This window comes from Phalacrocorax carbo, chromosome 1 (genome assembly GCF_963921805.1).
Source record: "Phalacrocorax carbo chromosome 1, bPhaCar2.1, whole genome shotgun sequence".
In the NCBI taxonomy this organism is placed as follows: domain Eukaryota; kingdom Metazoa; phylum Chordata; class Aves; order Suliformes; family Phalacrocoracidae; genus Phalacrocorax; species Phalacrocorax carbo.
This window is the reverse complement of record NC_087513.1, coordinates 126,315,914-126,331,671: the sequence shown is the minus strand read 5'-3', so window position 1 is coordinate 126,331,671 and position 15,758 is coordinate 126,315,914. Positions and strand designations below refer to the sequence as shown.

Here is a 15,758-nt window from a genome sequence, read left to right as displayed (position 1 = left end):
ATATAATATTTCAGACTGAAAATTTGGTTTGAGAAAGCATTTGTTGAGTTGATGTAGCTGACTTACAGATATCAGTATAACATGTATACATACCAATAGCTTGCAAATTTTAAATAGCCACTGGATTAGGTTTTGTGCTCCATATTAACATATTAAAATATTTTAATTTTGAAATGTTATAAAAATATTTAAAATTACATAGTTTTTCTTTAAACAACTGCAAATTATCTTCAGCTTGGCACTCCTACAATATTAATAACATAGGATGAAACTGCTCTGGAGATGACTTAAGGTTAGGAAACACATTCAGCACCCTTCTTTGCTTATTGCAGAAACCAAGAAAAAAGTGGGAGAGGTACTTTATGATTTCTGAATGTCTGAGGAAAAACTCTCTTGCCCTTTCAGCTTTGGTTCCCAGTTCTATCTCCAAACTTCAGTAAAAATGAGGACAATCTTTTGCTGAGAAATAGTAAACTGCTAAAAGTGAAGAAACTTCTCTTGAGGGAGCACAAATTGATATTTAAATAATTCCTATCCTTGCCAAATTTCTACAACTCTTTACATCTCTCTGACCCTCCCAAAATTTCCCAGGCTTCATGTAATAGATCCAATCAATACTTCCCTCCCTCCTCACAGCACACAGAGAAATGCAATAGGAAGTTGACATACTCACTCTTCAGATGATGGTTTTCAGCATATTCAATTTACATTTAAACTATATCACCAAAAAATAATTAAAAAAAAAAAAAAAGAAAAAAAAAACCCACACCAAAAAAACCCTGAGGTACTGTAACACCGTAGTAACACCCCTTCACGGGTTTTAGTGTCTCTTACTTCCCCACCCCCACTTGCTGTGAAAGATGAAATCCCTACTTCGCTATAGTTTGTTAACAAAACCAAAATCAAAACCAGCCTAGCCCCTGTCAGGCACTAGGGAACTGAGTAACCAGACCTATTTGTTCCTTCCTTTGCTGAGATGCAGCAAGAGGACAGGCGACAAAGATAGAAAGAGGAGGAGCTAAAGAAGTGTTGGTACTGAAACTTCAAGCCACAGAGAAGGCAGCATTCAATTTCTTTACCTATTTTTTGTTACCAGTCTCCAGCTTTGCATTAGTGTATTAAGAGCCAAATAGGCATTTTTAACTCCCGATAGTTAACTACTGTTTTACATTACTGGGTTCTGTGTTGTGTTTCTTAAATAAAATTTGGAAGAATCCCTCATCCCACTCCCCTGAAAAAAAAACAAGGTATCCAGGACCACATCCTGCCTGACACACTTTTTAGTTTTTTATAACTAGCTTCAAACGAATGGAAGAATGTGCAAAACCGAAGTCCTAGATTGTCCCCTCAATACTTCAGCAGTGTGTTCTAGTGATTTGTACATATATAGAATGATAGTCAAAGTGTGAGAAATAGCACAGCTAACCACATTTGCCTTGCCACAATGGAAACCTGGACTGTATTACAAACTATGTTGAATTTCACCATACCAATTTTTCTGCTGCTTTTTCAAGTAGAGTAATTCAATTAGGTATGAAGAACAAGCCCTTGCTGAAGATGAGGTCATGCGTTTTAAACCTCTTTGCTAAAACATTTTACTTTTATTTGAAAAATAAAAAATAAAATATAACGGGGCTATAAGCAATAGGAAAGGAATTCACAGACTACTTTGTTTTTAAACCATAAATTCCTTTCCCTAACACATTTCAGAGTTCTAATTCCTTCATGGGCATAGCCTTTGAGCCAATATATTTATAAGAATCCTCCTTTTTCTGACTTTCATGCCTGTGATTATCATTTGCTTCAGAGAGCTAGACTATAAAGCAGTTGTCAAGGACTGTGGGACTGTGACGTACACCAAATTGTTAGAGCTATCCCTGGAATTCAGACTCCTCAACATTTTATGACCAAACACTTGATCAATGAAGAGGAGGCAGAGCACTCATGGATCAGACCGTATAACTCGGTTTGCTTCCCCTAGGTTCAATCCCCTCTTTCAGCCATACGACAATAAATACATTGCTCTGTAAGCCTACAGGCAGGGAGAAGGCAACTTCTATTTCCCGATTAGTGGGTATCTGAGAGATGGCATCCTACAACAAAACCAGAGTTAGCAATGCTCTGCAAGTGCGGGAGTGGAGGGCACTTTGGAAGTGGGAGTCTCGCAGTGTGAAAGACTTGGGAAGTCAGGGAACTGATAAAACCATAAAGTTGAGTCATTTTCTAATCCCCAGATTCAATTTGCCCTGAACTAAAGGGCTATTCTTTATAATCCAAGTGTCTATTTTTACCATGAAATTCACTGGTGACAATTGTTTGTAGACAGGAGCTTGTTGGAACAGGAATCTACTGAGGACAGTCTCAAGACTAGAGCTCGCTCTGTTCAAATCATTGAAATTGAAGTTTCTAACAAGTTGTCCCCAGCTTGTAGAGATAGCAAATTTTCAGACACGTAAAATGTAAGATGGGTATAGATGTTGATGCATGGGGATAGCAACAACTGAAGCTTATGAAACTCCACAGTTCCTTTAATTCCTATCTATCAAATAACAATTTATGCAAATCCGACATAATCTACTTCAAAGTGAATTAAAAAAAAACCTACTTAGAGTGCCCAAATACACAAACACAAATCCACCCCTCATACTTGAACAATTAGGAAGTGTCTCATTTTACCTTTCCAATTAATTTGAAGTACTGAAAAACCCTAACACTAAAAATTTTAAATGTTTTCTGACATTTTCATAAAAATTGAAAAGGTTCAGCCTTCCAGAAAAAGTAGAAATACATAAGCAGCTTAGACTTTTCAAAAAGTTAATAAAACTATAAAATCTAACTCTAAATTGTATAATAATGCAGAATAATAAAAACAGTTCAATTAAAAGCACATTTTTTCTTAATTATAAAATTTCTTATATAGCTTTCTGCTTAGCTCCATATTCGTCACATTTTTCTTGAAAAGCAGCTTTCTCCTTTTATAAAATTATAAAGAAGGGATACTTGCAACAACAGACAAAATACATAAAATACTGCTGCAAAGACCAATATTTCTTTACTGAAATGTTTGATTATTACTCCAAGATATATTGACTATGCCAGATTTCTTACCAGAACTGTGCACCTTGCTGGTGACATAAAATCTTCTAGAGTTCACCTCCATTTCAGTCCACTCAGAAAATTTTCTGTACTATGAAGATATTAACCTCATACACTACTGAACTAAGCAGCTTGCTGCAAAGCATGTTGTATGCTTTCTCTGGTCTCAGAGATGGGTGCCGTTCCCAATACATACAACTGATTGATTTTTTTTGTTTGTTTGGGGTTTTTTTTTTTTGTTATAGGACTCAGCAGGGAAACTGAGGTGCTAGTCACAAGAACTCAAGACCAATATTTAGAGACATAATTGAAAAAAAAGTGGAATAAAAGAAATCAGACAATGGGAGTTATAAGTTAAAGGGGCATAAATAACATGAAATAAAGAGAGGGAAAAGTAGTTACTAATGAACACATAAAGAGGGAAAGTCAAAATGGTAAAGGTAAAGAGGAGAGGGAAACAGAATAACAGCAAACCAAACCTATAATCTTTGCTGAAATCTGTTTAATTTGAAATTATCTGCTCCTTTTATATCTTCTAACTTCTGGTTGTTCCCACCAATTTCTACAACATTGTTTCTGAGATTTCCAGAGTCACATGAGACTAAGGAAAATTATGGGGGGATGTTGATTTTTGCTTTTTTGTTTGCTTATTTAATAATTAATCCACTGTTTTGACCCTTGTTATAGAAGGTAGCTTTGCTGCATACGATATATAATAAAACTATCTGAAACTTTTACACAATACATGAAAGAATGGAAAATATCTTGTTCTTTGTCTTATGAATAAGACAAACTCAACATGAGTAGAATTTTGATTGAAAGTAAACTCAAAACATATTCTTTCCACTTTATTAACTAAATTCTCTCTTGTACAGAAAATACATTTGAAAAGCAATACACATAAATAAATAATGTTGACTAACTCATCACACTTAAAATGAGGAACTTGTATGTGGGAGAGCCAGATTTCTGCATGTCTTCATTCAGAATAATCAAATACAAGCCAAATACCCATTTTTCTCAATATTAGAAAGAGCATAAAGAGATTGCATAAATAAAAGGATTGCATTTTACCTTAGTATTCAAATACCAAATAGGAAATTCAAAAAAATTCAAATACAAAGACAATAACATAGAAATAAGAACAAAGTTATTCAAATCTAAGTACTCATGTACGCAAAATCTTTCCTTTTTCTCTCTCTAATCACCATTTCATAATTACCTGCTGTCTTTTTTTAAAAAGAAAATTTAATGCCACGGTATATGCTTAACTAGCAAACCTGCATACTGAAGTGCATTTTGTCCTCACAGGACAAGCACAAATAGCACAAATAGAAGCAGTAGGGGTAGAATTTGTATTCTTCTTCAGTCGCACTCCTTAATCAGAATGCAGAAAAATCACCTTTAACATAGAAGTGGATCATGCAGTCTTTTGCAGCTTTTGCCCTCTTTTTAAAAAAACTGTAAAAGCTGGTTTCTGTTTGAATTGTTTTTTTTTCGGGATGATCTGCCCTCTAGAACCTGGACTAGCTCTGACGCAGGCTATCAAGCATCAGATGTTAAAATCTCTCAGGATACTATTGAACGGAACTGTTTTGATGTATTCACTGATACATGAGTGGATCCATCCACTGCTTTGATCTGATCCACTGATGTAGAAACATTAACAGGCTATCACAGTAATTCCCCATGACCTCACAAATCATCTCTGTTTTCTATACTTTTCTGTGTCTCCCTATCATCATCATCACGTGTCATGAATACATATATAAGTATGTTTTAAAATGTAAATTAATATGAAGCTAGACAATTTAATCCAGTAAATGAAACAAAACTATTACACAAATTATACAGTTTCTCTCTTTATAATTCTTAATTCTTCCAATTAAGGAACTACCTTCATGGACTGTGGAAAAAATTTGGCTAAATTCTCTCTTACACTCCATTTAATAATTTGTAATTTTTCATTCATTAAATACATTACTTAGAAGTGATTTCTACAGTTAAAACCTAGAGTCTATTTTATAGTGCTGTACATTTATGTATTCAGAGTCCCAGGAGCTCTAAAAAGTTTATGCATTCTAATTAAGACTGCTGCATCATTGATACTACAGCATGCAAGAAAAAAGAAATACAACACCCAAAAAGAAGAAAACACAGGTATTAAAAGATCTGATATATTGTTATTGTGCTGTGTAATGACAATATGTTACAGTTGCCTTGCATATTCTAATATATTTTTTATATTTTAAGAGGAAGTAATTTATTTTTTTATATCTGGATAAAAGTCAAAGTTGTGATGAAATAACTCTACAAAACATTGTTAACTGTACAAAACAATCAGTATTAAACCAAGATTCCATATTACTTTGCTACATTCTAATGACAGGGGTAGAGCTTTAAAAAAAATTCAACTTTTTTTTTTATGCTTTTGGAAGTATACCATAGCATACCTTATGCTCTTCTACTTGACGCTTTAGATCCTCTAGATCTGGACCTAAGGGCTCCAAATCTATTTTCTTTGTCCTTTCCTCTGTTTTTGTCAGCCAGTCAGCCAGCTGGGCTAACTGCTGATTCTGCAGATCCATTAGGATTTTATGTAAACTGTAAAACAAAAAAATAATAAATTCAATTTATATATGAAAGAAAACAACAGGCAGAAATATCTGCCCTGTCTACCCTTAGCTGATTTTCACAAAGGTACTTGTCAAGCCAGAATTAAAAAAAATATACTTTCAAACAGGTAACTGAAAATTTGTTGAAACAGTTTTGAGTTAGGCAAAGTGTTCTGAAACATCTTTAGAACCTGAGTATTGTTAGAGTTTTGGCCTCCAGTTGCATTTTTGTTAGAACTGTTTGGAAGTTAAAAATGTCTACTCTGGTTTCTTAAAACTTGTGCTGTCTACTACAAGCACTTTGAAAAGTGCTCAGACAGCTGTACTTACCAGGATCCCTCAAATTTAGGATATTAAATGGAAAAGAAGAGGTTATAAATTTTCAGTTATTCAGTGGAGAATGGTCTGGAGAATTAAACAGGAAATACTTCTGTTTTGCCTAAACAAAGCATTTTGATAGCTCCAAAATTATCTGTCCAGAAATGTGTTACAAATCCTTCACTTACACTTGCCATCTTTAGAAAATCTCCAAACTTTCCTAAAGAAAATCTTCATCTTACCAAAAGTATTTTTAAAATAACATGTAAACTATTGCTGAGTGATGGAATTACAAGTAGTTATTTGTATTATGCATCTTTCACATAATATACAATTTTTAACTTAGATTTGACGGACCAAAGTCACTGTCCTCAGTCACGCTGAGCCTGGTGGAACCATTGTATGTTACAACGTGTTACATCTCAGGCACAACTGTTGCAGCAAAAAGTTAGTTTACTTTCAGAACTCAACTTAGGGATTTAAAAATCTGTGTTGAAATTTCAGACTGAATGTCCTGGTTTCTGCTGGGACAGAGTTAAATTTCTTCGTAGTAGCTGGTATCAGACTATGTTTTGGATTTGTGCTGGAAACAGCAGTGATAATGTGGAGATGTTTTAGTTGTTGCTGAGTAGTGCTTACACTGGTCAAGGACTTTTTCAGCTCCCCGTGCTCTGCCGGGTGCACAAGGAGCTGGGAGGGGGCACAGCCGGGACAGCTGACCCCAACTGACCAAAGGGATGTCCCACACCATACGATGTCATGCTCAGTATATAAAGCTGGGGAAGCAGAAGGAAGGGGGGGACGTTTGGAGTGATGGCATTTGTCTTCCCAAGTCACCGTTACGCGTGATGGAGCCCTGCCTTCCTGGGGATGGCTGAGCACCTGCCTGCCCGTGGGAAGGAGTGAATGAATTCCTTGTTTTGCTTTGCTTCCGCGCACAGCTTTTGCTTTACCTGTTAAACTGTCTTTATCTCAACCCATGAGTTGCCTCACATTTACTCTTCCTATTCTTTCCCCTGTCCCACCAGGGGGGAGTGAGCGAGCGGATGCGTGGTGCTTGGTTGCTGACTGGGGCTAAACCACAACACTGAAGAAAATTGCTGTGTAGGAAAGATGGCACAGTCCTACTCTACTCATGTGTTTCTCAGTTGGCTTCTTGAAAATGTAACCCAAACTAGAAAACTATTGAAATTTTGTCTGTGCGACCAACAGCACCTAGAAGCACCCAACTTCACTTTGATATTTTCACACAGGATATTTTGAATGAACAAAACATAAGTATATTTTCTCCCACAGCACCTGCGGAACTGCAGACTGGCAGAAGTGCGATGTGAGCACATTGCTCCAGAGAACTGCAAGAGCGGGCCATGACCAGGCAGGCAACTTAAGGCATGTTCACACTAATCCAAACATGCAGCTTTCTGTCACAATTTCAGAGTATGCTCAAGTAAAGCAAGTACTTCTGTGTTTGTCCAAACAACTTTGGATTTTCCCAAGACAGTCTGAACAAACCCAGAAGTGTATAATTTTGAAAATCCATGCGTAAATATGTCCAAAGTAAGTATAATTCTGTATTTTCCAAGACACACCTAATAGTTTTCAAACTAATCACCACAGAATATTGCATTGAACATGTAGATAATAACTTTTTGGTACATATTTGAATTCTTCTGAACTACCAGGGTTTAATATCTGTCAATGTCATGCAGATATAGTATGCGAATTCCCATATCTCATTTGTGGCTTGTTCATATTTTAAGGCATATGGCTGAAACTTCAGCATTTCTACTATTGGTTGTTATTTATTTTATTTCCTACCTTTTTCAAATAATAATAATAATAATCCTTCCAGTTTTGAGTTTTGAATCTTCTCAAAATGAGAATTTTGTCTCTGATTTATATAATTTATATAATTGCTATTTATATAGCTAAAAATAAGTACTGTATACATGGTATTAACTCATATTGTAAAAAGAAATCACTAAGTTTCCAGTGCTATTTGATGCTTTCTGTATATGTATCTCAGCTAACTCATACCCTATTCTTAGATACTATTCCTCAGTTTATAAGCAATCCTTGGGATAACCTATAAATTTAGGAATGCAAAATATTCTGAATCCTGTGTATATACTGTCACATTTTACACTTGATTGCAGAGCTGCCATTTAGAAGGACCTAGATGGGCTGGAGGAACAAGCCAAGAGGAACCTTATGACGTTCAATAAGGAGAAATGCAAAGTCCCACACCTGAGAAGGAAGAAACCCTGGAAAGATACAGGCTGGGGACGGACTGACTGATGGAATTCCAGCACTAAATCTAACTGAACCTCCATCACGATGCTATTATTTTTCTGTTCCTGAAATGGCCTTTGATTTAAAAAGAACAGGGCATGAGATTAAAGACCTTCTCAAAATAAACTTTAACATGTTTGTGCAAACAGTAAACTTCATATTGGTAAATCTTCGTTAAATAAGGATCCATATTTTTTTTATCAAACAGAAGTTCAGCCAGATAACACAAACACATAGACTTCAAGTACACCAAAAGTAACAGGCAACAAGAATGAAAGAGATATTTTCAAAGAGGAGTACAAAAAGAATTATTAAAAAATTCCTAAGACTTGGGTATTTTAATCATAAAACCATAGCTGTTACAAGAAGAAACTCTTTGTACTTTTTTCCTTAGGGCAGCCAAGAACACTAATAATTTATTTTAGGATTATCACTTGCATCTGGATAGATTTAAAAAAAAAAAAAAAAAAACAACCCACAAAATTGGCTGAGGACTTCTGAAACAGAAACAATCAAGTAGTATTAGTAACCATAGGAAGACAAGCCAAAACAGAGTTTCTTGAAACAGGAGCGGTAATGGAAAGAAAATGTGAAAGGAAGTCTGGGAAACAAAGAAAGAGTGTAAGCAGTGATCAAAGGAACCCTGAGGAGTAGATGGACATGAAGCGTACCTTCTAGTGCACAGCAGCAGATACAGAAAAAGGAAGAAACTGCAGGCAAACATTGAGATGAGCTAACTTTATGGAAATAAAGACTTGCAAACAAATTTTAAAAATTTAAAACTTTGTTTTGAAATAAGGATTTAGTTATACCTGTTTCTTGAATGGTACCTCACTGATCCCAGATGGCACTGAGACAGTATTGGGTGTTAAATCTGGAGCTCTGTGAAGCTATGCTACTTTGCAGAAGCAACAAAAATTAAAAAGACTCCAGTTGGTAGCTCTTGGAAGGAAAGAACCAAAGAAAACAAATCACAGGAACAAGTATAAGAAGGAGCTGAGAGTTCAACAGAACATGAAACACTGCAGGAAAAAAAACAACCCAAAACCAAAGTTCCAAGAGGTGGGAAGGGCTCCATTAATCCAAATCTCTACAATAGTAGATATCAAAGTAATGTTTCCCTGTATTATCTCTCTCAAGGTTCTTTTTCTAAGAACAGAGTGTCACGGATGTTCATAATGTACTATGAAATCAGGGGTTTTTTTTACTGGAAATCATGTGTTAATTATTGATCAAAATGACCAGAAGATACACGTAGTGTCTTTTTCACTCTAATCTATTTCTTTACAGATACAGTACAGGAAGCTGATACCCTGCTTTATTATAACCCATGGTTCACAAGGGATTAGTTATCTCAAATCTAACTCAGTCTTTCTTCACCTTCAAGTCTGTATTTAATTGTCTTACTCGATGTTCTAAACTAAGATATTATAAATATTAAATACAATGATTCATCCTAGAGATAATTTTTTTTAGCAAGAAATGAAAAAAATGGTATAGGAAACCTGCTAAAGTAAAGAGATTTTGATTTAATAAAACCAAGATATGATAAAATAAATACTTATTATATAGAATATTGATATTATTCTGAAGCAAGGAGCATAAAGTTGAAAATGAAATGAACACAGAAAATAATTTAATCACAGTTGTTTCTTAAGCAAAAGAATGTTGTTTCTTCCCATTCTCCAGGTACTTTCTGGTTTTCAAATTTGTTCTATAAACATCTGATAGATGTTTTAGTACTTATTTATATACCTCGGGAGACTATAATAGTCTTTGTTTATGGTATGGCCCTCATAAGTTGCAAATACAAAATACTTTTCCATTGAATTGAATGTGTTTTAATAGTTGTGGAATTCTCCATAAAGTGATAAACTGCATTAAGTTTTCCTCTCCAATGGTTCATTTATCTCTCCGAGATGCTTTACTATAAAGAAGATTGTTTACGGAAAGGCAGGAGGAAGAAATGAAAAACCAGGCTGCTTTCCTTCAGCATGCTAATGTATTGCTTGCTAGAAGAGTAAAATACTTTATATACATAGTGAATACATGGAAAATCCAATCTGGGTGGCTTTTACACAATGGCATTGCTGTGTTCTCAACTTCTTCTGACATTCTGACCTCCTCACCCACTTTTCATAAGACCCTTTCACTCTTATAGTATCCTTTTTCAGTATATATTTCTCCTTTCTTTGTTGATTGCTTATTTTTTTGTTTCCCCTCTGCTGTAAAGTGTGCTACTTCTTTTTACATTTGCTATTACCATTACATCAGAGGTTAGACAGCCTTGCTGTTCTCATCTTCGAAAAACCATCTCTGTTTGGATAAATGTCACTATTGCCTTAAACAAAAGTTTATAGCAATGTGCTCAGAAGATTATGCTTTAAACTGAAGTAGAAGATGGATCCTGAGGGCTTAAAATGTGTCTAATTAGCCAGAAATATGTTACATTGTGATATGAAAGCTATTCATAACTTTCCAGCTCATGATTGAAACACCAGGGTTTGACCCAGTAGGTCAAAACTAGCTATATCTAAGTACATGACTCCTGAGAAATTTTCTCTTGCCCTAATCCAAATTTCATTGAATTTATCACAGATTTTTTTGTATGAAAAATTAATTAGCAGCACAACATTCTCTGTGAAGCCCTTATCACTTTGTGTCTTCCACTGGTTTCATAATAACCAAAAATGGCATGATTCTGAAGACAGTAGACCATTCAATCCTCCAGACATCCGGGAGATCCGTTTAACAATTGGTGTTAAAGGACAATTTATTAGACACAGTACCACTCGTAGAGGTGAGGGTGCTACTTGCATGTGTTGATTGAAATGAAAATAAATATAGCAAGTAAAAACTGCCTACAGTAAAGCATCACAGAGTCTTCTCTCCAAGAAAATAATAAAGCTGGAGGAACTTTTTAGGTTGAAACATCTGAAACCCATCAACAATTCTACAGACTGTCAAAGAAAGACAGAATGAAGAAAACAATCTCAATACTCAGTAGCAAGCTAGAAAAGAAATGTTTGGAATTACTAAGAACATATTACCAAAAAAAAAAAAAAAAAAAAAAGAGAGCAATGTTATGTTATTGTTGAAAATCACAGTGTGGCCTGTAATATTGTGGGCAGTTCTGGTCCCCTCAACTCCAAAAAGATAAGGCAGAACTGGAAAACACTCAAAGAAGAGCAAGGTAAATAACCAAAGATACATATTTGTGGAGAGAGCAAGGAAAGATATACACTGTTGACCCTCACTTGTAACATAGTAACTGGGGGGGGATTAAGCTACCAGTGACAAAGTAAAAGAAGCCATTCTTCAAAAAAGTTGCACTTATGCTGGGTAAGAGGCCTGCAGAATTCACTGCCAAAGGATGCCATGGGCACTAACAGGTCCAAGGGGATACTGAATAAATAGATGGAAGAAAAAAATATCAATAGCAGGTTACCAAATACTCAAAACTGCTTCCACCTTAGGAAGTGAGCCTAGCTGAAAACAACTCAAGGTTGGGAGAGTTCTATGAAGCACTTCATAACATACAACATGTGGTATAAGGTAGAGCAATGATCCATACAGTCCAATATTTGGTCTCCAGAGCAATGGGCCCATGCAGCCTAGTATTTGATTGCCTCCAACGGCAAAAGGCGGTGAGAAGGTGCTGCCTCAGGAGATCATGTATCTCCCTTAAAGATTATTTTTTCTTGTTCTGTTACAGTCAGGACACTGGGCTAGACCATTGGCCTGACTACTAGAAATATTCAGCTTTTATTAAAAACACATTTGCAAAAGGAGTCACTCTTCAGCTGTACTGAAGGAACAGGCAGAAGAGTTTCTCACTTAGCACATGTTCATTGGGATTTTCTGAGAGAAAAATTAAGACTTCAGCAGATTTTAATGAAGTCTACCTAGTTCAAAGTTGCTAAAAATCTACCAGGGATCTCAGATTAAGGTTGTTTGCCACTGCATTTATTTAGAACAGCTATATTGTTTAGTAATGAATACTGTTTGGCTATAAACAAGCTTCTAGTGACATGCAATTAATTTTAAAATTTCCACTGAATTTCACTTAGTATGATAGTTGGTAATCTTCACCATTGGTCCCCTTTACAGAAAGGCCAGTAGTCTTACGGAATTCCTCGTGACAAAGTAAGACTCAGTCACATGAGTTTGAAACAGAGTTGTTATATCAGACAGGGATTAGCAGTATCCATGTAAAATGAAAACAGAAGAGAGGCTGAGAAAAAGAAATGTGAAAGATCAGGTAAGTAACAGACATTTTCTTAGGATAAGGAAGGCATCTCACACAAAAACCACCTTCAATAAATTTTCTACTATAACAAGACTCTATCCTGCAAAACAAATTACTCCACTGTGGCACAATCACAAGTTCTTACTTTTATGGGGTTTCTTATACTAGATAGCACTATGTAAATAAACTTTCAAAATAAGACATAGAAATCTTAAAAATGCTTCAAAGACTAATGTGACTAATTAATACTATTTTTACGGGATAAAGTTTTACAGGTCTTAGAGAATTGCTTCCCTTTCCTTTTTGTATCTTAGCAAAGATTCTCTCCTTTGCAGCTAAATATTGTGTTATACTTGTTGAAACAATCAGAAAAAAAGTGAGGTAGGTTATATAAATTTTGGTTAAAATGTTGTTAGTGTCCAAGCTGTTGTTAGCTGCTGATTTGTATGGCTTCCAGTCTTAAAACAACAAGCTTAAAAGTCACCATACATCAAATGTTAAGTTAAAAAATATCTGAGATGGAGTTTTGTTCACAGTGAAGTGAAAGAAAATCACAACTGTTAGCCAAGTTCATGATTGTTTCAAACTCCATACATATTATTTTACCCAACACATTACTTACTTGCTTTGTTTTTCCATACTTGCTACCCTGAGACTTTCCCATCGAGAATTAAGCAGGTTCATTTGTTCTTGAATTTCATTCTCTTCATCATCTGAAAGTTTTCCAAATGTTAGAAGTTGACTTCCAACTTGCAAAACATTGCCAACACGTCCTTGGTGAGCTGTTAATTCCATCATAAAACCCTGACAATAAAAATATAATCCAGTTTTAACTTTGATTCTTTAGAAGGAAAGAACAGACTTTGGAGAAATTTCTTTGATTCCCCCACTTTCCAAACCCGATTTTCAGTTTTGCTTTTTACTGCTTCAACCCTTCCCCAAACCTTTTAACACAGAACAAAAGTAAACACGTTCACTTTTTGCATAGGGCACAGTCTCCAGTACTACCTTTAAATTCCCAAAATCAAAATAAGAAATAAGAAAAAGGAAAAAAATAAACTAAAACCATCTTTGGTTTGTATTTTTGATCTTATTATGGGATACAAGCAGATAAACTTGTACTGAAAGATTAGTATAAACATATACCTCATGGGTGTGAAATTGTTCTTTAACAACTTCTACGTCATTGGATATATCTCCTTGAGCTTGTAATGCATCTTCAGCAGAGAGAAGCCATGTGAGTACTTCTTCTAAAGCAGTTTGGTAGTTTTCAAGATCCATTTCAGAACCCATCCGCATGGTGCTAAATGTCTTTTCTTCAACAGTTTCTAAAAACTGATCAAACCCAAAATTTTAAGAGTAATGCAAATAGCATCTGCTCAGACAGTTCTACAAAGGAATAAATAGAATGTCATTGTCTTGCATAAAAGCCCAGCTTTTTAGAAAACAAAATATTATCAGACGGCTAATGTGTGGAGGTACTTATTAGTATAAAATCAGTTAATTGGCCAAGATCTGATAAGATTGAGGGAAATAAAAAGAATCTCAGATTAAATTAAATATTTTACACTAGAATTTAAAATTGCTAACAATTATCTTGAATAGTGACAATATTTAAATTATAAATGTAGAGTGCTGTTATAATTGGTTTTCAGTAAATAGTCTGATTTTTCTAGTTTACTGTTTCTTATTTAAGTATTCTCTCTTGGAAATGAGAGAGAAATTTATTTCCCACAGCAGCTAGTAATATTACATCAAAATCAAAAATTCAGTAAGTCACATGCTGACTTTGCAGGCAATCTATGGAAAACAGAATATAAAAAATAACCCACAGCCCTTTCCACTACATGCAATACTAGGCTTGAGCAATCCATAGACACCCGTTTTGCTAACACCATCCTAGAAAGTTAAAAAAGCTCAGAAATCTCATGCCAAATTGTACCTTTCTAAAAACAAACACAAGTACATTACTGTTGATTTCTCTTTTTCGCAAAGGCCACCTTTATATTTATACTTTAGAAGCCCAGTGACTCTCACAAGCACAGAATTCGCACTTATGATCTACTCCTTAACATCAAGAGAAATCAACAGGAAGTATTTACGGATTAATATAATAGTAGAAGACTAGGACAAAACAAAAGCAAGAAATATGGGTTTGCTAAAGAAGATGTCATTCCATAAATTTTTCAAAAAGTTTGAAGAAGGTTAGTTACTTTGCTAGCAAGTTAGTACAAAAATAAACTGTTTACAATAAAATGCTTATGCTTTAAAAAAAAAATAATACCAAGACACTTAATGTTTTTATAGTTAGCAGAAATTGTCTCTACTGACATACTTGTACCAATAAAACACTCAAAGCAGCTTCTAAAGCCCTTCATTGTAGTTTTAGATGGAAAGTCAAAGTTTATCACTAGAAAGCAAGAAGTGCAATGAATGTAACATGATCACTTAAAATGAAATCTTCAATCTTCATCCTCACAACAAATTAATTCTGAATTTTATAGATCTAATAATCACATGCAATTTACCTGAATCCCTCTGTCATATGTGTGTTAGGCCAATTAAAACATCAGTCATAACTTCATCATCACATATGTGTGAAAACCAATGTTCAGTAAATAAGCCTGAATCAGAAAAGCAGGCTTGGAGGTCTGATGAGCTCAATAGGTTAGTTTGAAGAAATCACTATCTTACAGGAATACAATCAGTGAAGCACAGAGAATGTTCAACATATATTCCTGCTGCACATATTAGTACCTGAATTGTGTGCAACTCCAGATTTTAAGTAGTATACAATGTAATAAGAAATTACACCCAAACACATCACATTTCTACAGCAATATAGCCTTTTGTAGTATACAGCCTACTGTGGAAAGGGATAACTTTATCACTATTTTTGCATAGGTAATGTTTGTTTCCTTTCTATAACAATACTGTACAGAATATACCCTCATCTGATAACTGGGGGAAAAAGATACTATAACAGCTGAGTGAGACAAGGAATATCATGTCTGCAGAGATCTGTGGTGGTCTCTGTCAGCTATTTGTCTGAAAAGTCTCTATCTGAAAATTCTCCTTTGTCTAGATCCGATACAGAATATTGTCTCCTGCATGACAAAGTGCCCCCTAACAGCTCTTATTCTGAGGAATGACTACTCAGTACAATTTTCCCTAGTCATGTTGACCAG

At 35.0% G+C, this 15,758-nt stretch overlaps 1 protein-coding gene across 8 annotated transcripts in view; it reads right to left on the bottom strand.

Annotated features, from left to right (window-relative positions):
• DMD (dystrophin) overlaps window positions 1-15,758 on the bottom strand; it is a 1,139,896-nt gene that overhangs the window by 803,319 nt on the left and 320,819 nt on the right. For all 8 annotated transcript variants that reach the window (XM_064473561.1, XM_064473589.1, XM_064473531.1 and 5 more), the window contains exons 9-11: window positions 13,717-13,905; window positions 13,193-13,374; window positions 5,550-5,700 (exon numbers count right to left, since the gene is read on the bottom strand). In XM_064473561.1, the coding sequence (XP_064329631.1) occupies window positions 5,550-5,700; window positions 13,193-13,374; window positions 13,717-13,905 (522 nt within the window). The remainder of the gene's footprint in view (window positions 1-5,549; window positions 5,701-13,192; window positions 13,375-13,716; window positions 13,906-15,758) is intronic.